General features: G+C 47.7%; 6 protein-coding genes across 6 annotated transcripts; 3 read left to right on the top strand and 3 right to left on the bottom strand.

Annotated features, from left to right (window-relative positions):
• Positions 1 to 71: 71 nt before the first annotated feature.
• On the bottom strand, positions 72 to 1,046 carry BJX68DRAFT_192311 (uncharacterized protein). Its single transcript, XM_071037413.1, has 3 exons — positions 962 to 1,046; positions 829 to 916; positions 72 to 774 (listed from the first exon to the last, which is right to left on the bottom strand). Exons 1-3 carry the CDS (start codon positions 1,004 to 1,006, stop codon positions 122 to 124), a joined length of 786 nt encoding a protein of 261 aa, XP_070902699.1. The 5' UTR covers positions 1,007 to 1,046; the 3' UTR covers positions 72 to 121.
• A 250-nt stretch (positions 1,047 to 1,296) lies between these two features.
• BJX68DRAFT_263367 (uncharacterized protein) lies at positions 1,297 to 2,415 on the top strand (the record flags this gene model as incomplete). The annotated part of the gene is made up of 1 exon (XM_071044672.1): positions 1,297 to 2,415. The coding sequence occupies one exon, from the start codon at positions 1,297 to 1,299 to the stop codon at positions 2,413 to 2,415; it is 1,119 nt and encodes a 372-aa protein (XP_070902698.1).
• Positions 2,416 to 2,676: 261 nt separating this feature from the next.
• BJX68DRAFT_263366 (uncharacterized protein) lies at positions 2,677 to 3,219 on the top strand (the record flags this gene model as incomplete). The annotated part of the gene is made up of 1 exon (XM_071044671.1): positions 2,677 to 3,219. One exon carries the CDS (start codon positions 2,677 to 2,679, stop codon positions 3,217 to 3,219), a length of 543 nt encoding a protein of 180 aa, XP_070902697.1.
• Positions 3,220 to 3,899: 680 nt separating this feature from the next.
• On the top strand, positions 3,900 to 4,340 carry BJX68DRAFT_263365 (uncharacterized protein; the record flags this gene model as incomplete). The annotated part of the gene is made up of 1 exon (XM_071044670.1): positions 3,900 to 4,340. The coding sequence occupies one exon, from the start codon at positions 3,900 to 3,902 to the stop codon at positions 4,338 to 4,340; it is 441 nt and encodes a 146-aa protein (XP_070902696.1).
• Positions 4,341 to 12,640: 8,300 nt separating this feature from the next.
• BJX68DRAFT_229549 (uncharacterized protein) lies at positions 12,641 to 13,318 on the bottom strand. The gene has a single exon (XM_071039056.1). It carries the CDS (start codon positions 12,981 to 12,983, stop codon positions 12,756 to 12,758), a length of 228 nt encoding a protein of 75 aa, XP_070902695.1. The 5' UTR covers positions 12,984 to 13,318; the 3' UTR covers positions 12,641 to 12,755.
• Positions 13,319 to 21,930: 8,612 nt separating this feature from the next.
• Positions 21,931 to 24,848, bottom strand: BJX68DRAFT_279224 (cellobiose dehydrogenase; the record flags this gene model as incomplete). Its single annotated transcript, XM_071048692.1, has 9 exons — positions 21,931 to 22,181; positions 22,265 to 22,534; positions 22,592 to 22,683; positions 22,741 to 22,789; positions 22,839 to 22,932; positions 22,978 to 23,102; positions 23,155 to 24,469; positions 24,551 to 24,717; positions 24,803 to 24,848. 9 exons carry the CDS (start codon positions 24,846 to 24,848, stop codon positions 21,988 to 21,990), a joined length of 2,352 nt encoding a protein of 783 aa, XP_070902694.1. The 3' UTR covers positions 21,931 to 21,987.
• Positions 24,849 to 25,630: the final 782 nt, after the last annotated feature.

Genomic DNA, 25,630 nt, shown 5'->3' with positions numbered 1-25,630 from the left:
CGAAATCCTCACGCCTTCCTAACAATAGCCTCCCAGGTCCCACACAAACAAAACACACACGACTTAGTCGCATCCACCATATGCCATCATGATCCTCTAAGAGCCCATATACTCCCTGTACTTACGAGCCAAGTACCAAAGGCCCCTCCCCTCTAACAGCCCTCCACCGGTTCGACCCCTCAATAAGAACCTCACAACCCTCCAGCAAAAACCCCCACTTATCCACAAAACCCTCCATCAGCTCCCAGGACCTCACATCCCACGGGTCGCCCCAGATAATCAGCCCGTTGCGCTCCTTGTACTTGGATACCGTATCGAGATCCTGGCCGTTGAACAACGCACCGAGGATATCGTCGCACAGGTCGCACGAGTCGAAGGCTCCGCGGAGGCGGAGTAAATTGTCTCGTAGGATCGAGAGAGGGAATATGTCGATCCAGGGCTCGTGTGGGGCGGCGAGTTGGAGGGGGGTTGGGAGGAGCTGCGGCGGGAGCCTTTGGCCTGATATGACATGTGCGCTGACTGGTGGGATGACGGGGTCAAACTGCGACGCACACGAGGTGGCGAGCGGGGATGTGGGATCTCCACAGGAGTAAATCGTCGGCAATGAAAGGATCTTGGCGTTGGTGAGGAGGCCGCGATAGGTGTTGAACTGGACCAGTGTGAGGAGGTGGTCGAGTGAGAGCGGGAAGTACAGCTGTATCTCCGCCCTCGCTGGGCTGTCTGGAACGTGTTGTGTACTTGTGCTTAGAGCTAGCGATTGTTCTTTGCGACGGCCTGGGAGCGGTTAGAGTATTCTAACACTTTGACAAGGATATCCCAGGTTCTCACGATGCGCCCTCTGATTCAGCCGGTTCTGTCGCCTACGCCTCTCTCGTGCATCCACCAGGCCTGTCCAGTTGTCGTCATGCTCTATCGCCTAGACTCGTTAGTCCAGTCCCTGCAGAGTGGAAGAGAGGTCTACCTCACGAAGCGGCAGCATAGGCTGCAGGTTGATACGTCCATCCATGGCAAACTGCAAATCTTGAAAAGTGAAAGAGGCTCGGTTCTGCAGCGTGCTGACAGTAGCGTGGATGATGGCGTCGATTCTTCGTGAATCTCACCCTGTAACCACGCCTTCCCCGGCTGGGTTAGTATATGCAGCCTGCTGACAGCCACCGCTAAACTGTATCCGGCAGGAGATGATGATGTAGGCTTGTACAAAGCAGGATATATAAAGGCCTTCAATAGGCGAGTGAGCAACTCTTCTGACCATACCAAGTCCATTCCCCTTGCCACCCCTTCCAATAGTCATCAGCAATGCCCTCAGAGCCACCCCTCGTCCTCGTAACCGGCGGGACAGGCTTCCTCGCCCTCTGGGTAATCACCCAACTCCTCCAACAGCACTACCGCGTCCGCACGACAGTCCGCGATATCTCACGCAAAACACATATCCACTCCTGCCTGGCCGAAGCCGGCCTAGCCCAAGACCAAATCTCCTCCCTCGAAATCATCCAAGCCGACCTGCTCACGGATGGTAACTGGCCCGCCGCCGTCGCAGACGCCACATACATCCAACACGTCGCATCGCCCTTCCCCGCGCATTTCCCAAAGGACCTAGACAACGAGCTCATTAGGCCCGCCCGCGAGGGGACACTGCGTGTCTTGCGGGCGGCGAGGGACTCACGGACTGTGAAGCGCGTGGTGCTGACGAGCAGTCTCGCGGCGGTGACATACGGACACGAATACGGATACGCAGGGGCCGGTGGTGAGGAACGCGGGTTCACCGAGGAGGACTGGACGGACCTCGATTCTGGAAGGGCTGTCCTGCCGTATCCGAGGTCGAAGACGCTTGCGGAGCGGGCCGCGTGGGAGTTTATGCAGACGATGGCCGCCGAATGGAAAGATGGAGGTGATCCGGGTCACAAGGGCCCACCATTTGATCTCGTGGCCGTCAACCCCGTAACCATCCTCGGCCCCGCGCTGGGCAAAGAAGACGGAACGAGTCTCCGGACGCTCGTCGAGTTGCTACAGGGGAATGCCCCCGGGATCCCCAAGCTGCACTGGCCGCTTGTCGACGTGCGCGATTGCGCGCGGATGCATTTACTCGCCATGACGACACCCGCGGCGGGCGGGGAGCGGTTCCTGTGTGTTGGCGAGGGGAGTCTTTGGACGGAGGAGATTGCAAAGATTCTCAAGAGGAGGTTTGGGGAAAGGGCGAGCAAGGTGCCCACGAGGGTCCTGCCGAATTTTGCGATTCGGATTGTGGCGCTGGTGTGGCCGGTTGTCAGGCTTGTACTCCCCGAGTTGGGGCATGAGAAGAAGGTGAGTAATGCCAAGGCGAGGGAGGTTCTGAAGTGGGAGTGGGAGTATAGCAGTGAGGAGGCAATTGTGACAGGTGCTGAGAGTCTGTTCAAGTTTGGCGTTGTCCAGGTTTAGACCCTTGAACTGTCCATGGATGTCTTTGTGTATGACAAGGGGATGGTGGTGTACACACTCTTTGTAGCCATGCTTGTGTAAAACAAAGGCCAACCATGATCCTCTCTCGGGGATTTAAACAAAGAGATTAAAGTACAATATACATATAAAAAGCCCACCTCCTGTGTAATCTGAGCAGTCACTCTACAGCCCCCCGTCCTCGACACCTCTCACCACTAACCCGCAGCGATATCCCCAATACCCCATCTAACAAGGCTAACAATGTCCCAATCCAGCAATCCCCGTCCCACCCCCACAAAATATGCCCCAATCGGTGCCTACGGCATCGGCTTCGTCGAAGGCCCAACGGGCCACCTGCACAAAGCCGCCGGCCAAGTGCTTACAATCCTCCACTGCACGCGCCTGATCGAAGTAACCCCCGAAACCGCCTCTGCCGCTTCAAGCTTCAAACCCGCCGGCCTCGGACACCTAAACCTCGTCTTGAAGACCCGAGCAGGCCACGGCGCGCATATCCTGCCCAAGGGTGACGTCGATATAGTTGGCGAGTGCAGTTTCGGGTACTGGACTGACGACGAGGGGTGCTTGAGGCTCGGGTATGGGCGGGTTGTGCGGGTGTGGAGGGAGTTTAGTGTGCGGATTGTGGATCCGTTCAAGGGGCCTGGTCTGTTTGAAGGGCCCGAGTTGGATGCGGGGGCGCTGGAGGCGTTGGATGAGGAGGCACTGGCTGCGCGGCGGAGGGTGAATCGGACGGCCAGGGTTTGTAGTGAGAAGGGGGATGTTTATCGGATTGATTTGTTTTCATAGACTCATAGATGTGTTTAGCTCGTTCTCATCGAAACATAATCATGAGTTGAATCTTTTGAGTATCTTTTCTATTTATGGCACATGTGTTTTCGTAGGACGTAGGATCATCTTGGAGTAAGTGTATCGAGCCAACCACTGAAGCTCAAGGAACAAGACTGACAATGAACCTACTTGCCACTGTCTCAATAATCTGAGCCCTAACCTACTTGAACTCTGGGTTCTAACCGGCTCAATCAAGGTACGAACTATTGTTAAGTATTGTCCGGATCATGACATACGTGATTAAGATCTTAGTCTATTAGCAACAACAAGGGGACACCGTTGATTGCCTACCAGTATGATACAACAATTGAATAGTCAACAAAGCTTGAGGGACAACAATCAATCATTCATCTTGATCACAAAAGGTGAAACAATCTCAGCACAAGAAAAATCACTAGTCCTCTCTTTCAACCTTTCATATGAACCAAGAATAAGGGAACAATACTCGCATAACAAAGCACTCTGTAAGATTGGTTATAAAACCCCGGTCCTCTCCCATCCTAGACTGCCTCTACCAAAGACAATCTATTCGCACCACCACACCATATCCTATCCTCCTCAAAAAACCTCCACAGACCAAACATTCACCACCAACTCATAGCCCATCTCCAAGTACCAGCTTACGCTTACTTCCCACCATGCCTCTCTTCCACAAATCCCCCTCCCAACCCCCCAAACCGGGAACCCAATCCCACGGCCTCGCCCAAACCCCCCACGGCATAACCACCACCGGCTTCGGCCGCGTACAATCCCACCTGACCTTCCCCGCCCTGATCCTAATCACCCCTTTGGACGAGGAAGACGATGCCTCGGACTTTGTCCCGGCAACACACGCCGATCTCGTCGACGCGCAGAAGGACGGAGCCTGGCGTGCAGAGGGGATTCCCCAGGCGACGCCGCTCCCGCGTGTCGGGGGGATTTCGCGCGGGTGGTGGGTGAGGAAGGGGGTGCTTATGAAGGGATTTGGAAGGGTTGTTCGTGTTCTCGAGGATGTTTCTGTTGCGTGGGTGGATGGGAGTGGGGGGGAGGGTACCAGCAAGGAGGAGATTGAGGAGGAAATTAACGAGTTGTGGCGTTGAGCTGGTGAGTGATTTTAATTTGGGGTCTTTTTTTCTTTGGAGTCTTTGTTGTTCATTATCTACGAGTTCGGAATACGTCTCATATAGGACAAGCATGGCATACATGATATGATAGAAGATTATACTTGAAGATATTTTCCTCTCCTGACTTTGATACTAACAAGAAACTCCTTCATCCCCATAATGCATTGATCGTACTGGAAAGTAAGCTATGTTTAGATATTCCAACAACAAGTATAAATCAATCCAGTTGAGTATATGATAATCTTGGTTGACTTTAGCTGCTTCAAAGCCCTACCTACCTGTATAGAAGGACTGGGTATAGTATACTTTATTATGGATTTAATAAATCTACTTATCTATATTGCTCTTGTCCATGCGGTTAGCGTGACTACTATTTATAAGGTTAAATAACTTAAAGATATAATCCCTCTACTTAAGTAGGCTAGTAATAAGCTTGCATATTTAAAGCCTAGTAATAATACTAAGAGAGGTAAATTAGTATAATAATACTCAGGATATAATAGTAGTCCTAGTATTTAAGTAGGGGAGTAAGAAATTAAAGTTAAGGGTTATATTTTACCCATCTTATAGGACTAGAAAAGATAGCCTAGGGTATTTAGGCTAGGGTCTTGTCAGAGAGCCGCGCTAAGAGACGGGATGCTGTCAGCCAATGGATCTGCACCAACAGATAGTGGTATGATGTGCCATCACGTCGACAAGCCGGGTTAGCAGATGTTCTGGTCGGGCTGGCTAGGAACAGGCGCTAGGACAAAACAGGACTACGGTCATATTAGGTGATCTGACATGTATGAGCGAGCGATACTATGGGTATGAGCGAGCGATACTATATATAAGAGCAAGTGATTGATATTAGATAGTATTTAAGGACGCTTATTATTATATGTAATTAGTTTTAGCTACTATCTATTATCTTTAGAATCTAAGCTACCCTACCTTTCAGAAACCCAGTTTACCTTCTTTATTTATAAAGAAGCCGTCTTCTCTTTTAATATTAGAATACCCTAAGACCTCCCGGTCCTAAGTAGGAATGATAGGGCTTATCTAATAATAACAGACCCTTATTTTGATTAAGAAGAGTCACATCTACCATCATTATGGGTGATAATAAAGGAAAAACTGTTTAGGCAGCCATATCTGCTTCTAAGGAGAACCTTACACCTACTCTTACTGCCTCTAAGAAGATTACCTAGCTTGAGTAAGTAATCAGTCACCTGCTAGTAAAGACTTATTAGCTTAAGACATTCAAGGGAATCAAGGCAAATAAAGTAGAAGTATTTAAAGGTAAGTATTTAACTCTTAGAAGTTATCTAACCTCTATGGACATGCATATCAAGATTAATAACTTAGACGGAGTAAATAAACACGACAAGGTTATGTTTGTAGGAACTTACCTAGGAGGATTAGTATTTACATGATTTAAGCCATACATGTGTGATTATAATGAGAAGCCACCTACCTAATAGAAGCCTTTAACGAAGAGGATCTTTAGAGATTATAACAATGTAAGACCCTCACCACATGTATATAGGATAGCTAGAACTTCGTGGGCTGAGTCAGCCAGGGGCTGACTCAGCACATGAAAGGATATCCTCCCTTCACGAAGGCAGAGACTTCGCAACTCAGCGTTAATCTATAATACTAACCTGACTATTGATTCGCGCATGGATTCTATCTTTAATATCTCTTATTAAGTGCCTTTATACTCTTTCATACTTATTATAACCCCTTTAGGCCTCAGGTCCTTATAATTTTAATACTTAAACTTCGTGATTTATCTATTAGGGGTAAAGGACACTTAGTACTATAGGATGATCTAAGCAAACACCTAGACATCGCGAGATAAGATCACGTGATGTGACTATCTAACTAGAATCATCTCGTGAGATAACTAAGTCAATCTATCTAGCTCGCGAAAGGATGATAACCCTAGAGGATGTAGAAGCAACCTCACCCTCAGCTTCTAGTAGTTCTACGAATAAGGGTAACTAAATAATAGAGGACATAGACACAACGCCCTAGGAAGACCTTAAAAATATGTTCCTTAAGGAACTTCGCGAACGAGCTGAAGCTATTAAGAACCTTCATAAACGAGTAGAATATATCGTGATTATTAAAGGGGACTACTAGTTACCCCTTCACAAGCATGACTAATTAGAATTATAAGTATAGTAACTACCTCCTCCTAAAAGACCTCTCCTTTCATGAATACCCACTAAAGACAAGTAGTATCACATAATAACCTATACAAATTACTACGACTTCACGCGAAAGATAAGGGCTTTTAGGGAAATAAATCACTACCTAGAGGAGGACTATCTAAACCTCGTGATCCTATACCTTGACTCAACACTCTAAGGGTTATAGGAGCTTAAGGATATCCTATATACTTTATGAATGTGGGACAACTTCTACCAGTTTCTCCTTCGTTAGCTAGGAGATCCCGCGGACTATCACCACGTAGCCTAGAGTAAGGCTATTCACATGAAGCCCTATAAGGGCGAGGATAACTATGCCTACCTAAGCCGCTGGCGTGACCAGTGGGTGGAAATTGGCGATGAAGGTCGCTCTATAGATGCTATTATTCTAAGGCTATTCTATAAGTCTTTCCTATTTATAGTGCGCCAGAAGGTTCGCGAATAAAACTAATTTCTAAAGACACTAGTAGAATTAGTGTCCCTTATTATAAAACTCTAACTAAGCATCCAGTCGAACACCTTGTAAAAGAATCAATCTCAACAAGGGAAGAAGAATAATAGGTGAGGCGATAGAGTAAAATTAGAAGGGTCCCCGTGACCAAGACCTGATCGTGGAGGATGACAATCACCATAGGGCCAGATGGGCAACCATCAGGTTCGCAGAACAGGTCAATACCAGAATAACCATAAGGGTGGCGTGCGATGCCACCTATGTAGGAAATCAGGTCATATTAAACCAGACTGCCCTGACCTTGTGAGGGAGAAGGAGCAGAAGAAGTAGGAATAATATAAGGTACCTATAACTATAGCAGCTATGGTAGCTAAGGAACCACTACTAGGGAGGGAATAGCTAGTAAGGGAGAGGATAATCCTCCCTACAAAGGCTACCTTGCCTAGTAGAACGACCATAGATTGTAGGGCCCTAATTAATAGTAGGAGCGAGATTAATGTGGTCCCATCCCTACTCGCGAAGTAGGTAGGATAGGATATCCTCCTATATTAAATATTCACGTGAACCATGAATAAAGGAAAGCTTTAAAATAAAGGAGTTATAGAAGTAAGGATTACTCTCTAAGACTCACAAAGGGTCTAGAAGGAATTCTAGATCCTTATAGTAGTATCTCTAGATGTGGAATAAGTAACTCTAGGGATACTATAGCTTAGGATACATGACCTAGAGATCTACTAGGCTAAAGGGGAATATATCTTCCATAGAGATAGTCTTAGGATTAAGGCTATATCTATAGAGGACTTCTTTAACTCCACCCACGAAGCCCTAGACCAGGTGTTCTAGGTTAGCGCAGTAGACGTAGAGAAGGTTATTATAGAGGATGACTTGCTAGAATGGTATAAGGACTTCGCGAGGGTATTCTTAGAGGAGGAATCCATGGAGCTTCCTCCCTATTATAAAGGGGTTAACTTACAGATTGAGCTAGTAGATGGGAAGGAGCTGCTATTTAGACCTCTTTACTATCACTCTCTACAGGAGATGGTAGCTATTCGCGAGTATGTTCAAACCATGCTTGCGAAGGGCTGGATCTGACCATTAAAGTCATCTATAGGAGCACCGCTGCTGTGTGCGCCTAAGAAGGATAGGGGAGTCTACATTTATATGGACTTTCATGGGCTTAACGCTATTTTAATTAAGAATCACTACCCCCTTCCTTTAATTAATTAGACCATCGCGTGACTAAGTGGTGTATGGATTTATACTTAGCTTAACCTTTATAATGCATACAATCGTATCTATATTATAAAGGGGGATGAGTAGAAGATAGCTTTCCATATAAAGTACAGGCTGTTTGAATATTTAGTTATACTATTTGGGTTGACTAATACACCAGCGACGTTCTAAGGATACATGAACTAGGTGTTTCGTGACCTCCTGGACATCTATGTGATGGTATATATCGATGATATTATTATCTTCTCGTAAAACGCGGAAGAATATCAGAAGCATGTTCATGAGGTCTTATAAAGGTTATAGGGAGCAGGGCTCTACTATAAGTGAAGTAAATGTACCTTTATAACACAGAGGATTAACTTCCTTAGATACATTATCACCCTATATGGGGTGGAAATGGAGCCCTTATAAGTAGCTACTATTATAGAGTGGCCTATACCTAAAACAGTTCACGAGATCCTAGTATTCTTAGGTTTCACGAACTAGTATTAGAGGTTTATTATAGGTTATTCTTTAATCACTATAGTATTAACTGACCTCCTTTACAAGCCAATAGATAGGCCAGTGAGGATAGTGAAGGACAGGGCTAATATTATGACCCTAGATGCCCGCGAAGTGGTATGGCTTCTTAAGAAGAAGTTTAGGGAGATAGTTAAGTTAAACCACTTCCTAGAAGATCTAGTCTCGCGAATGGAGACAGATACATCTAGAGGGGGTCTAGGCGGAGTCCTAAGTTAGAAGCATGTAGATGGCAATTAGCATCCTATTACGTTCTATTTATGAAAGCTAAGTATCGCGGAGCGTAACTATATTATAGGCAAGCAAGAATTACTCGTGATTATGGAGTACTTTAAAGAATGGAGGCACTACCTTAAAGGTAGTTACTAGGAAATTGAGGTAATTATAGACTATAAGGCCCTTGCTGCCTTCTAGTTACTAAGTAAGGTGCTCTCATGAATATAAATTTGATAGTTATAGTTCTTAGCTGGGTTTAGGTTCAAGATTATATATCGCGCGGGGACGTTAAACCCCGTAGATGGGCCCTCGCGTAGGATTAACTATCTAAGAGATAGTCTATGCAAGGAGGACTGTAAAGGTTAATAGGATAGAGCTAAGCACAAGCTCCTTACCTAACTAGGCTTTGTGATGATGAAGGATACCCAGGAACCCTCTACTAAGATTGTAGATGGGAGTGTCACTAGTGTTAAGGCAATACTAGCTTAGGGTAGTAGTATATATACTGATTTCCCTAGAGCGTCCAAGTGAGAAATGCTTATGATAGTAGCCATAGTACGCGGTAGTCCCCTCATAGAGATTAAGGTTCCCATAGAGGAAGTTTGGAGAATTTGTGAGGAAGAAGGGCTGTTTAGGGCGGACCCATTATAAAGACTACTAGAGGGCTTGCCATAGCTCCTTACAAATGATGATTTCGCGTAGCAGGTTTCAGAGGTGATCTAGAGGTTTAAAGCTCGCGAGAAGAAGTAAGAGAAGTAGAAGAATACCCCATGACCCTAGAAGCGCTGGTAACTTTATAGAGGACTCCTCTATCACTAGGGTAAACTATATGTGCCTGATTATTACTGGTTGAAAATAGGGATCCTTACGAAGATACATGATAACCTAATGGCTAGTCACTTCGCGATAGAGAGAACTCTAGAGCTTGTTCAGAGACGCTTCTTTTAGCTAAAGATATAAGAGTTTATCATGGAGTACTGTAGTACCTATGGGGTGTGTTAGGGTTCGCGAGTAAAGAGAGGTAAATAATATAGGCTATTACAGCCACTACTAATCCCTGTGAACCCTTAGGAGTAGATTAGTATGGATTTTATCATAGATCTGCCCGCAAGTATTAAGTATGAAGACTTAAATAGCTTATAGGAAGCTTATGATGCTATCCTAGTGGTCGTGGACCGTATGAGTAAGATGGCGCACCTTATTCTAACAAGGAAGTCGCTAAAAGGGGAGGAATTAGCCTACCTCTTGGTTCGCGAGGTGTTCCGCCTACATGGCGTGCCCGTGAACATCGTGACTGACTAAGGTTCAGTCTTCGCGAAAGGGTTCTGGTCTGATTTTATATATTACTTGCGAGTTAAGCATATAATGAGCACAGCCTACTATCTATAGATAGATGGCTAGACAGAACGCCTGAATAGTATGCTTGAGCAGTACTTGTGAGGGTACGTTAACTTTAATTAGGATGATTAGGTGGACTTTCTGCCACTAGTAGAGTTCGCATATAATAATACAAGGCAAGCGTTAATTAGGATAACGCCATTTCATGTGGTCTATAGAATGGACCTGTGAGTGATTACATTAGACCCTCTAGAGAAGGGGGAGGAAGGCCACGAAGTACATGATCGCGTTGCCTACCTAAAGGAGATTCGCGAGTAAGCCTAAAAGGGGATCATAAAGGCTTAGGAACACTAGGCCAAGCACTATAACCAAAAAAGGGTCGTGAAGACCTTTAAGGTGGGTGACTATGTCTGGGTTTCTAATGCAAACTGGTCGCGCATATGACTAAGTAAGAAGTTTAATCAGCTTAGAGCGGGACCGCGAAGAGTGATTGAAAGGATAGGTATGAGTGCCTACCATATAGAGTTGCTAGTAGGATTATAAGTATATAATGTCTTCCATGTATTAATACTTCGCGAGTATCAGGAGATGGATGGTCTAAATACATAGGATAGATTTGAGACTAGGTTCACGAATGAGGATGATTAGCTATATGATGTTAAGGACATCCTAGGACCAGGCATTAAGGATCCTATAAAGGTCCTTATGAAATAGAAGGGCTACGCGGAGCCTAGTAAAGAGCCACATGAAAATATATAGTACCTGTAAGCCTATAAGGTAAAGTTCCTATAGAAGGGGGCTACACGGAAAAGTTTACGAAAGGTAAAAACCCTATTTAATTCATAATAAAGAAGGACTGATAGTCATAGGGGTAAAAAGCATATTCACGACTAAATACATGACCATTCCTCCCACGCCTGGGTTCGCACAGGGGGCCCACAGCACTCGCCACTCCACTAATAAGGAATCAAGCCACTAACTTTACCTAGTTGGTTAGGGGCGCACATAATAACTATGAAAGGTTAAGGGTCGCGGTACTTCTCTAAGAGGTACCAGGCTTAGGTGAGAAAGAACTTGCAGCTTCGCAGACGAGTCATCAGGCTTAGGACAAGGTCGCAGCAGAAGGATGGTGCAAGGGTATATCATAACTAGTGACACGGAGCTAGGCTCAACGCAGTCAGGAGGAGTAACCACATGTAAGCCTCGCGCGGCTGGCTACTGTAGGGAGTAGTCATGGTGTCTATAAAAGAGGCAGTTATTACACTTCTGCCTAATGCCTCTAGAGATGCAAGGACTAAAGGGCATCGTGTTAGGGTTAGCGCGACACTCTATGCACTTAGAACTGGTTGGTGGCTATCTACCCACTCGCGATATGAGGAAGGCCTCGCGGAGCTGGGTCTAAATAGTAAGCTGGTAGGGATTCCTACTACCATGCTAGATGACATGGCGAAGGATTAGCTGGTTCACCTATACTAACTCTTAGTTTGATAGGGCTTGCACGCCTGTCCAAGGGTAGAGGCCAGGAATGACCACGGGATTCGTAGCTATATGAGGTTCATAGTACGTGGCCGCGGGCTCTTTAATAAAGTAGGTATTAGCCCACTCTAGGAGGGTGCTCCGCGCTAGTAGTATGATATCCTATTACGCCCTTGTAAGAGGTCCTTGCGGTGGAGGGGGTCCTAAAACCCAGAAGTTCATGGGGAGCTAGTATAAGGTTAACAAGGGTATTCACACTTATAGAAGACAGGTAGACTTACCCTATTGGTGGGTGCCCACGTCACGTTTGGAAACGTGAGAGTGATCCCACGCATGGTCCGCGCAGGGATCTGGGCAGCATGGAGGTGGTTTGGCTAGTGCGCTAAACGACCTTGCTCGACCATTGTCAATTGCTGTGAGACGCGCAGCCCGGCTGGAGGAACGATGGGAGCGGCAGCGGCGGCAGCGGCGGGGGTAGTGGTGTTCAATATCTATCTCGCAGAACTAGTAAGCAACACAAGCACATGCAAGCGAAATATATAAAGAAGGTAGTAACATGCGAGTAAGTAATAACATGTGAGTATAGGAAGAAGCTTACCTTGTGAAAGTAGGGGGGGGCAAGACAGGTGGTTAGAAGAGAGTTATAGAATAAGAGTTGTAGTAGGAAGCAAGCTAGTATTTATGTTAGGGCAATGTCGCTAAAGGCAGCCATAACTAGCATTTACTAGAACCTTCCATTTCTTCACTATAATCTGGAACCTTCTAAGCTATGACATCGCATTCACCTTACTAATTAGTGACTTCCGCACCTCTTATAGGACCGCGAGAAGATAAAGGAAGCAGGTATAAAGGAACTTAATAACCTCGTGGGCGGAATCCCAACGTTGCCAAGTAACCAACGGCTTCGCGTGAGGGTTAGTTCCTGACACCCTCCTCACGACGAGTAACCTGATGCTAGTATGGCTAATGGTGCCTCGCAAGGAGTTTGATGACCTCGCGGGTGGAATCCCAACGTTGCCAAGCAACTAATGGCTTCGCGTGAGGGATAGTTCCTGATACCCTCCTCGTGAAAGGTAACCCAATGCCAGTATGGCTAATGGTGCATTGTGAGGAAGTAGTGACTTCGCGGGCGGAATCCTGACGCTGCTCCACAGCTAATGGATTCACGCGAAGGATAGGTCCTATAGTCATGGAACCTGTGATTCCTTGTCTACTTACGGGACTATGGGTTAGTTATAGGAGTGTAATACCTTTTTCCTACTCGCGAGCCAGAGATTTTTTCCCTAAGGGGTTTTTAGCGCTCGCGAAAGGTTTTTTAAAGGTTATAAGTAGGTCTTAAGGGACCAAGACCTTAAGAGGGGGGGGCAACTGTAAGACCCTCACCACATGTATATAGGATAGCTAGAACTTCGCGGGCTGAGTTAGCCAGGGGCTGACTCAGCACATGAAAGGATATCCTCCCTTCACGAAGGCAGAGACTTCGTAACTCAGCGTTAATCTACAATACTAACCTGACTATTGATTCGCGCATGGATTCTATCTTTAATATCTCTTATTAAGTGCCTTTATACTCTTTCACACTTATCACAACCCCTTCAGGCCTCAGGTCCTTATAGTGATCCAACATATATGAGCGAGTGATACTATGGGTATGAGCGAGTAATACTACATATAAGAGTAAGCGATCAATATTAGATAGTATTTAAGGACGCTTATTATTATATGTAATTAGTTTTAGCTACTATCTATTATCTTTGGAATCTAAGCTACCCTACCTTTTAGAAACCCAGTTTACCTTCTTTGTTCGTAAAGAAGCCGTCTTCTCTTTTAATATCAGAATACCCTAAGACCTCCCGGTCCTAAGCAGGAATGATAGGGCTTATCTGACAGGTCTATACTAGCCCTTATATACTTAGTCTTATAATATTAAGATCTATTATTAGCTAGTCTCCTAAAATTAGAGTCTAATATCTATTAGGGAATATAATCTACAGGGGAAAATTAAAAAAACCTAATTAAGTTAATATATAGTTAAGCTACCTTAAATACTTAATAGATTATATCATACTCCTCACGCTTATAGCTCTAGAGTAGACCCTAGTTTAGCTATATACTAGGGGCCTTATTGAAAAGGAGATAGTATAGGAATCTACTAGGTATTAGCTTAGTATTATCTCCTTACTTAAAGACCTTGTGGTAGTGGATTACAGGACACGCCCTATAGTAGTTCTAAGTTAGGGTCTACTTAGCCTTAATAAGCTCGCGTGAGTCTATGTCTAAGATCTTAGATGCCTGCCAGGCGCGTTCTTTATAGCATACATAATTAAATCTAGCGTATAGGATTCTACTATAGTATATTAGCCTTGTCATGATAGCCTTGTGTTTTATAGTAGGACTTGCCCTATAAATAGTAATTAGTAGCTAGATACTACATAATAATCCTAATAATAGTAATATCATTAGGATTACTCATATTATAGTAGAGGAACTAGGCTCACGTGCCACTTAGCTTATAGTATCTATAAAAGGTTTTAGCACCCTACTAGGAGTTATACTTACTAAGCTTCTCCTTGAGGGTCCACGACAAGGTGGGGTGGGTCAGGGTTATCACCTTGCCAGCCCATTTTTTTGTGTATGACAAGCGGATGGTGGTGTACACTCCAAGGCCTTCAGGTGTGTCTAGTGAGATGAGTGAGGCGTGTCAACGTTGATATACTTTCTTTCTTCTGACCAGCTGATATAAAAATAAGTTTTTGCACATACCTCGCCGCGGCAGAAAGATCGGCCCACCCTGCGACGTCATCAGGAATTCAACCCTGGAATTATCCTGCTCTTTCTCCTCGAGCTGGATAATCTTCGCACATGCACTGTCGATATCCCGAAGCAGTGAAAGGTTGTCCACCTGCACGAAGGTGATCCGTCCTTTAACGGTTGTCTTCTTTGTCGTCTCTAGCCCCGCCGAGCTGTGGGATCTGGTAGCCGCCGGCGAGCCCCTCGCACTGGCGATTCTCACTAACTATGCCGTCATGCTGTACTGGGTGCGTGAGCATATCTGGACGGCGGGTTGGGGCGAGGATACGATCCGGGTGGTTGTGCGGGTTTTGCTGGTGGAATGGCAGGAGTGTGTTTCGTGGGCGAGGGGTCAAATACAGCTGTGCGGGTGATTATCCGGCACGTTCTAGCTGGTGATGCGGAGGGTCTACTAAGTAGTTATAATGGGCTAAAATGAGCAAGATAGGCTTACTGCATGCTAGACCTTATTGCCGAGAGCGACCAGCGAAATATTCGCTTCCACGCTTTTCAGCCACAACAGAAGAGGAATGTCATATTGATCAAATAGGTAGGAGGAGCTATCCCAATTACAGAAATACATATAATTATGTTGTGTCGGCTGATAAGCCCAACCAGCAATTCTACAACACAGCCTCTGATACATAAACGGCACATTAACCCATCTCAATCGAAGAGCGAATACACCCAGAACAGTACAATATCTTACAAAGACCCATGATTTGGGAATATCTGTAAACTGCACATGAGAACACTATCGGATACGAAGGACGATAGGTATTTCCCATCTGTTCACACGATATTAAGAATCTCGTATTTCCTTCATGCAAGGAGATGCGCACATGGTTCGTCCATGGCCTAATAATATTTTCCGTCATGTTGAGGTACGATGCACCAGCGCCATTAAGATGTACAACTGTATTCTACCATGGAGAGAGAAAGAAGACTAAATTAAACTCATGGGCCATACATAACACCGCGGCAAAAACCGTGCACTGTGCGGATGGATCTCCTGACAGCAAGGCCATTTTAAGGGTCTGATCTGCACGTGTGCAGAGTTTTTCTTGGCCTGTAATTTCGGAGGCTTTTGGTCTCCGGATGTGAGGCCCACCTGGCGCGCCAGGTCCAACATCATCAATCTCTAACAGCTCCCGATCCACAAATGCCACAGATCCCACGCTTGCGGGCCTCAATGGCCAGAGAGCCTCCGAAACAGGACCAAGCATCATGTTTAGGCAGTAAAATCCAGTGCATTGGTGACCAGAGACAATTCTCATATTCCGCGACAAGACGAAAACAACCAGTACCCGCGTTAGTAACGGCTTTGGTCCGTTGTTTATGATCGGCTACGAACTAATCCGCAGTCAATGCGCTATAAACGAGAAACTCGTGGGGATAACGAAAGAATCTCTACCGAGTCCAGTAGGCGACCTGTATACCGGTGTTGTACTTGCCTGTCTTTGTTGTCTTGATGAGAGTGGCGAGAATGTGTTCCTTGGTGAGAAGGGGGTTGTGGATAGGGATGGGATTGTGGTGGGGGTGAGGTATATTGAAAATGTGAGTGAATCTATGTCTTGGCGTGGGATTTGGAGTCAGGTTTGGAGTGTGTGCTGCCGTGATTGTGGCTGGGTAGGGTCTGCTTAAGCTTGAGGAGTTGGTTATCTGAGAGGAATAAAAGCATTTGATGCATTGAATGTAGGTCAAAACGAGCTTCAAAGAAATACATGGAGCCAAGGGCGAGAGGGACAATTCAAACCATGCGCTTAGCAGGCATCGTACCAACTGTAAAAAACTAGGAGATCCAGTGTTGAAACAGAATCCCCCTGGAGCTATAAACCTCCATAGAGATCAGATAAGCTAGTAGAACAAGGCTGATAGAAAAGAAAATGTATCTCCGACAATCCACCACTAGATCTTTTCACCTCTTTCAACCCTTATGTACACCAATACAGGTCCTCTGCCAACCCTCACTCCCCCTTGTTATCATATTCTTCTTCGAAAAGAAATCCCACCGCGCCCCCTCGCATCCATGTCAGGCAGGAGGCTAGAAGGACTACCAAGAATCACTCCGGCTGACGGATGACCCAGAGACGGAGTTCGAGTTTGCACCGCCATTATCATTCTGCGCCGAGGACTGGGACTGCGACTGTGTGGTAGCGGCACCCGCCTGTCCGTGTGATTGCTGAATCATTTGGTTGGTGGCTTCGTTGCCGATCCACTGTTTGGGGATTTCCTTTAGGACAGCTCTGAAGCTTTCAAGCATGGTGGATATGATTTGTTGGTGGGTTTGACGGTGATTCACTGGAGTGAAGTGGAAATTTTGTGTTTTCGAGAGGTGATCTGATAGTGGTCAACGGGATATAATGGAGAGAGGAGGACGGGAGGAGCAATAGTTTAGCGCGATGTTCGTGGAACTCTGGAGGTTGTCTAACAGAGTCCATTGCAAGGTGGGAACAAGCTTTATTAATACCATGACTGAACTGTGCTCTATGCGGATGGCGAGGCTGCTTTTAGGTAGATACCGAATTTTCCTTTGCCGAGGTTGTCTTTGGAGATGGATGTGAGCTGAGATTATCTTGGCAAGGCTGTTTTATGGACATACCGTTGTGTTGTAGCCTGGCCAAAAATAGATTCTGGTTATCAATATACCCTCTCAGAAGAGGAGGAAAACACGGAATTACAAATAGAGTTTTCTGGTGCCACATTGGAATTCTAACATAGATACCTACTGCCTTAGTTTAGGCTGCTATCATGGTCATTCCATCTAGACATGCTGAGCCTTCACGTGCGGGAGCTATAGCCCCGACTGAGCCTTGCATCAGCATCAACACTGTACTAGGACATCAGCACAACTTACTTAAGCTATTAGGCAAGTAGATCCTCCTGCTTGCGATTTCCCTGCTTTTGACAGTGCAACACAGCCATCCTTGATGCAAGGACGTGATCCAAGTTTCCGAAATAAGCTCAACAACAATGGTCACCAGCACTTGAAATCACGCTGCCTAGCGGGCCATTAAAAGGAAATTTCAAAGGGAAAGTAAAAAGAGCCGCCCAATGTTAGATCCACATCGATGCGAGCTGAATAGCGTTGACCCGTGGTACACCAACAGCCTAGCTGCTGTGTTCGTGGCCTGTTGTGTTCAAATATCGGGTCGTCTGTGTTTTCCGAATATTTAATCCTGCTATCTAGGCTGCTGCTGCTTTAATTATACAGGGCAGTCACAATTGTCTCCTCGCAAGTCATAGTCCTGTGTGACCAGGAAACCTGCAATGCGTCTTTACTTAACATGTAGGTCACAGTCAGTATGGTGTGTACGGATATCCAGGACCCTTTTAGGCTTGGCTCGGTCACAGTAGGCATATCTGAGCTGAAATGGACTTGGAAGGTGTGGTTTCCTGGGCTAACTGCGGCGCCTGCCTCATGCATAACGATCTACAGCTTATCAGGAAGAGCGTACAACCATGGTATCGCTAACAGATGAAATAATGATCAAAACCTGGGAGCCAGCATGGATCAATGTATAATATTCCTTCCCGACTCATATAAAACGTGGGAGAATCTTTGAACCGCGTTCCACAGATAATTCATCAGTTAAACGAAGATAGCAATCCAATGGCGTACCAGTCGGGACACAAGCTAATAATAGACTCCGTGTTGAAGCAGAATCCCTGCGGTGCCCCGAAGATGCCTAGAGAATAAATTGAGCAATAACACAAAGTCAACCAACAACATCGTCTCCAGCGAATCGCCTATCCCATTCGCTCCTTCAATTTCTCCGTATGTCGCCCCCTCCCGCCTTCACACTGCCACCTTCCTACTCATTACCGCACTGTTCGCGACTAAGGCGGTATTGCACTGTGACATCGAATCTCCAACTCAGAAACTGCTGAAAATGTCACTCAGGGTGGATCCCGATCCAGAACTCGAGGTTACAGCTTCCCCTGCACCGCTACTGCTACTATCTGTCGAGGACTGAGTGCTGGTGACAGCTGCCTGTGTTCCAGCGCTCTGTGATGACTGAGTGAATTGCCCGATGAGTTGGTTGCTGGCGATCTTGCCGGTGAGCTTGCTGGCGATGGCTGCGAAGTCTCCGAACATGGTAAATGTGTTGTTGGGATTTAGAGGTAGATTAGTGAAACTGTGAGGCTCTAGGTCTGCGTGGTAGACACTGAGGGGAGGGTGTTCGGTATTGCTCGGGATAGCCTGGTGAATGGCAGGATTTATTGTCTTGGTGGGAAGAAGGGTGTATGAACAGAGGAGTTAAGAGATAGACTTTTAAAGGTGTTTGCGGGTTGATGGTCTTGTGTAGCAGGTCCAGTCAAGGGCTGAGGAGTCCCTATTTATGCCATGGCATCTGCTGTGCTCTCTCGAAATGGCGAGGCTGTGGGTCGGATATTCTATACCTTGTCCCGAGGCCATCGTTGGAGATGTGAGCTGATATTACCTTGGCAAAGCTCCAATTCGACATAACTCGGCGAATATAATAGACAAGGAAGCTCCCCTCCTTGTTGATATCCTCAGCCCCTCCACGATCCGGTGATTAGGAATGGCGTTTTTTGGTCCCACGTCCCAAACCTTGCGCAGTTGCCAGCTCGGATGATCCGGGCTATCATCATCTTGATCTGCTACTTTACTCCTCTTTTCTATCCTTTCTGACTCTTATAGTGGTCTGAAGTATAAGCCCGACCCTCATATCGGCATTCTTGTCGTACCGTATTCCGCATATAATCTTAAGCTTTAGGCCAAGTAGGTCGCGTCGCTTCTGATTTCCCTGCTGGTTATCCTTTCTATCATAGCCAGCCTTTGGCACCGGAGCCTTGTGTGAATTAGCAATCGCAGCAACGACTTATCAACGGGAGTCCGATTCACGACATATGATTGGAAGAGTATAAATTGGCTCTAGTGCGGCCTGAAGCCAAGATCCTGTAATTCAAAATGACAAATAGGGCCCCCTGCACATCTATTTCTGGGGCCAACCACCAAGGTGCGATAAACGCAACAGAATTCTAGCCATTTGAAAACGACCTCAACAAACTGCGCCCCCAGGATTTGCGAAGCATAGGTGCCTAACATACCGTCAAAGAGAAAAATTGTAAGCGACGCAGAGCCGCAAAATGGTAATCCGCCCCCCCCCATGACGCGAGAAGGACGAGCGAAAAGCCGCACCAACACCTGGGCCGTGTTTGTGATTGGACGTTGGGTGAATGCGATTCGAGAGACTCCGCCACCACAAGGTGACTCAAGCACTTTTTACTTACGATGCAGCCAATAGCAGCCAACAGCAGCGCCAAAGGAAATACCTTGCAGCATTGTAGTCGGACGAAACGGGAACAGTGCATATATGTCGTCCCTTGCTCTGTGGATCTATGATAAGAGGAATCCTAATGCTGGATGATCCGTATTGCTGGACTGTATGCGTATCTACCTACACGAAAAAGAACATACTTACGAGCGGGCTGATACGCTACTCAGCTGCCCGACAACGGGATGTGGCCGGCATACTATCTGAGCCTCGTATAACACTCGCATCGTAAAAAATATTTGAATTGAGGGCGAGGAGGCTGGTCCTTCTCACGTACCAACTAAGAACTTGAGCTTTAATTACTTTATTGAGCACTCAGTCGGACTTTTCCAAATCGACAGGTAGAAGCTGAATAAAGTTATTAGCACGGCTATGGGTTTTATCGTACGTTTCATTCAATGCGAAGTTTCTTGGCGGAGGCAAACTCGCTAAAGTGATGAATTAGTTCCCTGACCATAGCAGTTCCATACCATGTCCAATGAGCATATGCTCAGCCGGATTGTTAGATATTTCAGCCATATCTGGAAGCCCGCCCAACGACTGGGACTGCCATTTCAGGTCGTCACGCATAGACTCCGGCCTAGATGGACAGGCTGATATAAGAAGGAGGGTTGCAGTAAGCTTGCAAGAATTCCAAGGGATTCTTTTGGGAATGAGAGGGTCCATTAATATTAATCGAAATCCACCTCCCAAGTTGACAACCGTTTCACCTTCCAGTACTGCGTGTTGAAATGCAGCAAACTTTATAGATGCGGCAGCACGCCTGTTCTTAAAGAAGCTTTTCACAGCCTTATCCAGTTCTTTTAATAGAGTATATTAAAGCCCTATCTTTCTGCAAACAGCCATGGTCGCCTTATTATTAGCTAGCATGTTAAATCTCTCTAGGATACCATTAATCTTAGTTGGTGTAGACAGGAGCTGTCTGGTAAGGCAGAGAACATTATATATTAGGTAGTCTGCAGGAGGGAGACACAGCTGGCTTGGTAAAGGTCTACACTAATAAGTACTAGTGTAATATGTACGGAGTAATTAGCCATGGTTAGCACCTGTTAAAGGTTTAGAGGTTAGACACTTTCTTTAATCACGAAAGTTGGTGTCACGTCACATTAGGTGCCTCAGGCAACTCCAACAGGAGGCCGCGCGACCACCACTTAGGATCTGACTAGATTAGGCTAAACCCCTTTAGGCCAAATACTAAATAACCCTTTTAGTAATTATTATATATAAAACCCCTAGGAATTAGTAGTCTTCCTAACCTTAAGTAATTTATTTTTATACTAATTAATACCTAGCTTCTCCTTTTTGCGGCCTTGTCAAACAGGAGGTAGTGCAGGAATCCGCCGGGCACCAGCTCGGTGTCGTCTCCTTGCTTGAAGACCTCGTGGTGGCGGATTGCAAGACACGCCCTGCAGTGGTTCCGAGTCAGAGTCTGCTCGGCCTCGACGAGCTCGCACGAGTCCGTGTCCAGGATTTCACACGCCTGCCGGGCGCGTTCTTCATGGCACGCGTACTCGGATCCGGCGTATGGGATTCTGCAGTGGTGTGTTGGCCTTGTGTTTCACGGTTGAACTTGCCCCCGCGAATAGCGATCAGTGGCTACATACTGCACGATGATCCTGACAACGGCAACATCATCAGGATCGCTCGTGTTGCGGCAGAGGAACCAGGCCCACGCGCCACTTGGCTTGTGGTATCCATAAAAGGTTTCGGCGTCCCGCTGGGAGTTGTGCTCGCTGAGCTTCTCCTCGAGGGTCCACGAGGAGGTGGGGTTGGTCAGGGCTATCACCTTGCCAGCTTATTTTTCCAAGAAGCGTGTTTCCGATTCGGACATGATGATGAGTGCGAATGGAATTTGTGGTGGATCAAGGGGAGAGGGAAGAATAGGGTTGATTATGACACGGTAGACTCTGTCACTCGCACGTGCTGTGGATTCAACTATAGATTTTCTTGGCACATCGCACACATTCCAAGCTAGAGAATTACAGCAATGAGTAGATCAAATACGCCAGGTGTAGAATTGATGACTAGAAGCATACTAGTACTCAGTGCAAATGAGATAGATGTAAACCCCACCCCCAGCCAAGTGGAACTACCTACCAACCCTACAGCGCCAGAATCCTCTCCGCGGCCCTCTCCGCCACAACGGCGATATACGCCGAGGGGTTCGTACTGATCATTCCCGGGAAGATACTCGCGTCGACGACGAACAGGTTGTCCATCCCGTAGACCTTCGTATCGAGATCGACGACGGCAGTGCCGCCCTCGCGTCCGTCGTCGCTGCCCATTTTGCAGGAGCCTAAACAGGAGACATCTCATTAGCACAGCCGATCCTCTTTCCTTTCTTCTAGATGTGTATAGAGAAAGGGAAAGACAACATACCCATCCAATGATTACTCCCCCGTCCCGTGAGCGCCAAACTGTCCACGAAATCCGGAATCGACACATTGCTCGTCGGGAACGCCCAGGTCAGACCCGAGACATTCTTCAGCGCCGCTTGCAACCGTTCGAATCCCTGGACAACGGCATCAACGTCGTTTGCGTCGGTCAGCCAGGGGAGTGTCGAGACGACGGTGTTCAGCCCGGAGTTTATTGTCAGTTTTCCGCGCGAGCTTTGCCCGCGGCCGACGTATTGGGTTATTGTTATTGTTTCTATATATCATTTTTAGTGTGAGGGATGAGATGTGGGTATTGTTGTGGGGGACGTACGGCCGTTAGCGATGCCATGGCTTCCTTCGACGCGCGCTTGGTATTGGAGTTGGCGGGTTATACCGTCGGGGCCGGTGACTTGGTCGAAGAAGCTGTCCACGCATGTTAGTCTCGTTGGCCTAGAGTCTGGATATTATAGGAGGACGTACACTGGGTTGACGTTCGGTGCCGCCTGTGCCAACGGGCCGGTGCGGTTGGCTGGCGAGTCAGTAGACGGTACGCAAGGGTATTTTGAGTAGTTACTCACTCAGGTACCTGTTCATATCCGCCTCGATGGGATCATCCCACGCGCCGTAAAAGTCGTAAAAGATGATGTCGGGGTGTTGGACGACGACCTCGGTCTGGGACTGTTAGCTATGCTCGGTTATGTCTAGTGGGAGACGTACGTTAGGGTGATCCATGAGGTTCTCGCCGACGGGCAGGTTAATCCAGTCGGTCTCGTTGATCATAGTCTCGCCGTCGAGCTTCGAGTTCTTGACAACGGTGAGCTGGTCTTGGGGGCCGATTCCACCTGGGGTTGTTAGCCAACCGACAAAGACCTGGCGAGGGAGGTGCGGGCCTACTTCTGAACAAAATCTTGGGCGTCCCAAATGCACCCGCGGAAAGGACGACTCTCCCCTGCTCACTCAGCTGAACAACACCCTCATATCCGCCTTCGAGGAAGGGCTGCACCTCGACGCCCGTAGCGGTGCTCCCCTCGCGAACCACGCGACGCACCGTGGTATTCACCCACATCTCAAAGTTCGTCCGTCCATTCGCCGAAACGAGATACGTCGCCATGGGCCCGTTGCGCTGGCCCTTGGAGAACATGTACGGACTGTACCCGACAGATTTGTACTTTTCCTCGGGCGCATCGTTGAAAGAGGACATCTTCCACCCACTGGCCAACAATCCGTTGATGAGAACGCTCGGCCCCTCTTGTAGGTATATAAACCCATCCGTACTCGGGTGAATCGTCCCTGGAATCCTTGAAAAGACCTTGTCCACAGATCTCTTGAGCGCATTATACCCCCAACCATCCGGGAACCCCTCGTCGAAATCCTTGGAGTATGGCTTCCACCAAAGTCCCGAATTCACCGCGGTGCCCCCACCAAGCACACACCCCGCCATCTGATCGTTATCTGGGCACGCGATCCCCGCGCTATCCACCCAGATCTGGTTACAGAGCCCAGGGACATCGAAGCGCGTGAGCTCCGTCCCCTCTAGCCAAGAGGGTTTGAGTGTCCCGCCCCAACGCCCGATACTCGGGGGTCCTTTCTCAATCAGCAGCACGCGGTGCCCGGCTTCGCTGAGCCGGTCGGCTGTTACCATTCCGCCGGGGCCTGAGCCCACCACGATGTAGTCGTATGTTGCATTGGAAGGCACGGGGATGCCGGGTATGTCATCGTCTCCGCCGTCACCTCCGCCGTCACCTTCACAGGTCCCCGGTACGACCTCCGTCGCAAGCTCCGTCCAGGAGGTATACTCGGCAGAGGGTGCGGAATCCAACATGCCCACCCAGATACTCTGCGCCTCATGCTGCACGACAACCAGCTCATCGGGACAACTCGCCTCCGTCGGCGGTTCACTGCCCTGCGCCCAACCAAGCACAAGTCTCCCATTACTCGTTTTCGCAGCCCCCGTGACGCCCTCGTGGTCCCAGGCCAGACAATTCTCGCAGCGGAAGAGGAGCGTAAAGTGCGTGGAGGTGACGGTCGAGGAGATTTGGGTTAGGGTTGCGTTTCCGGAGTACAGGCTGGGCAGCGCGTAGCCCGAGCTGAAGCGGAAGGAGGTCAAGACTTCCGTGTCGGTGGTCGGCGAGGGGTACGCCATCAGTAGCAGGTTCGAGTTCATGCTTCCGCCGAGAGACAGGCCGCACCAGCCGGGGGTGCCGCAGGACTAGACATTCGTCTCCATTAGGACCGCTCCTTTGAAGCTTATTTTTGTGGATATAGTATAATATAGGGAGAGTGGTCGTACAAGATACCCAATAAACTCACTCGCATCGCTACTAAGCGCATCCTCGGGCAGCGCCACACCGAAGGTGAGTCCCGCGGCAGACGAAGTCGGCGCAACGGTCCATGTGTCAAAAGTGATGCCCGTGTCTGGGTCTGTGTAGGCGGCGGGCGTGCTGGATTGGGTGAGGGCTGGTTGGAGGACTATATAGTTTGATTCATATCATGTTAGACTCTGTGTATTTTGTGGGTTGGATAGTTAGGGTTGGAGACGTACGGCTTGCGGCCGCCACCAGGGCGGACAGCTTCTGGGCGAGATGCATCGCGAGAGTAAGAAGCAAAAAAAGGAAGGAAAGAGTGAAAGGAGTGGGAGACGGCGTCACCAGGACGAGCACAAACCAGACCAGACCAGACCAAACCGCGAACCGCGCTGGACAGACCCAGTCGACTCGAAGCAGCGAGAGCGAGAATATATACTCGAAGACAACACAAAGTCAATTAACTACAAAACCAGGCTAATCAACTGATCCAACAGAACCGGGGAGCATCCCCATCCAGAAAAGATATTCGCACTCATATTACCCAGGATGCCCCAGGTTCACCAACGCAAAACACATGCGCCAGCCTTGGCGTCTTGGGTAGAGATGCAACGTATCAGCGTAGTGGACTTTCCCCTGGATGTCCCCCGTACCTTGACTCCGTGACGAATGCGATTACCTTAATTTCACCCACGAGCGGAACCATCTTCCTTTACGCGTGGAATCAGGAGGAAGGAGGTGTTTTATGTGCTGTCTCTATACGAAACGGTGGATCTTGCGCGCGGGGCGGGATGGATGCCGCGTTGGTGTCGATCTTCTTCATGTAGATTGCGGGTGAGGATGCGCGGCGAATGAGGGGCGGGGGATTACTGCACACTCACTTGCAGAGAGATCAACAAGGACTACTTGGCAAGGTTGCAGTGGGCTATTTACCCGGAGAACCTGTGATTGATTACGGAGAGGTGGGACGCCAGGTCAAGTTGGTGCGATAAATTCAATTCAGTCCGACCCAAACAGAGACATAGACAGCGGTAGAGACAACCAGAAAGAAACCTCGAGATTCGACT

Source organism: Aspergillus pseudodeflectus (assembly GCF_044049435.1).
Source record: "Aspergillus pseudodeflectus strain CBS 756.74 chromosome Unknown BJX68scaffold_7, whole genome shotgun sequence".
In the NCBI taxonomy this organism is placed as follows: Eukaryota; Fungi; Ascomycota; class Eurotiomycetes; order Eurotiales; family Aspergillaceae; genus Aspergillus; species Aspergillus pseudodeflectus.
Note: the sequence above shows the minus strand (reverse complement) of the source record. Positions and strands in the feature narration are given on the sequence as shown.

Bases quoted from the DNA above. Each gene is read 5' to 3' on its own strand.
- BJX68DRAFT_192311 (XM_071037413.1), bottom strand. From the start codon at position 1,006: ATGGATGGACGTATCAACCTGCAGCCTATGCTGCCGCTTCGTGAG. The intron at 917-961 runs GTAGACCTCTCT...TAACGAGTCTAG, and splicing joins CTATGCTGCCGCTTCGTGAG to GCGATAGAGCATGACGACAA. The intron at 775-828 runs GTGAGAACCTGG...AACCGCTCCCAG, and splicing joins GCTGAATCAGAGGGCGCATC to GCCGTCGCAAAGAACAATCG.
- BJX68DRAFT_229549 (XM_071039056.1), bottom strand. From the start codon at position 12,983: ATGACTATAGGACCTATCCTTCGCGTGAATCCATTAGCTGTGGAGCAG.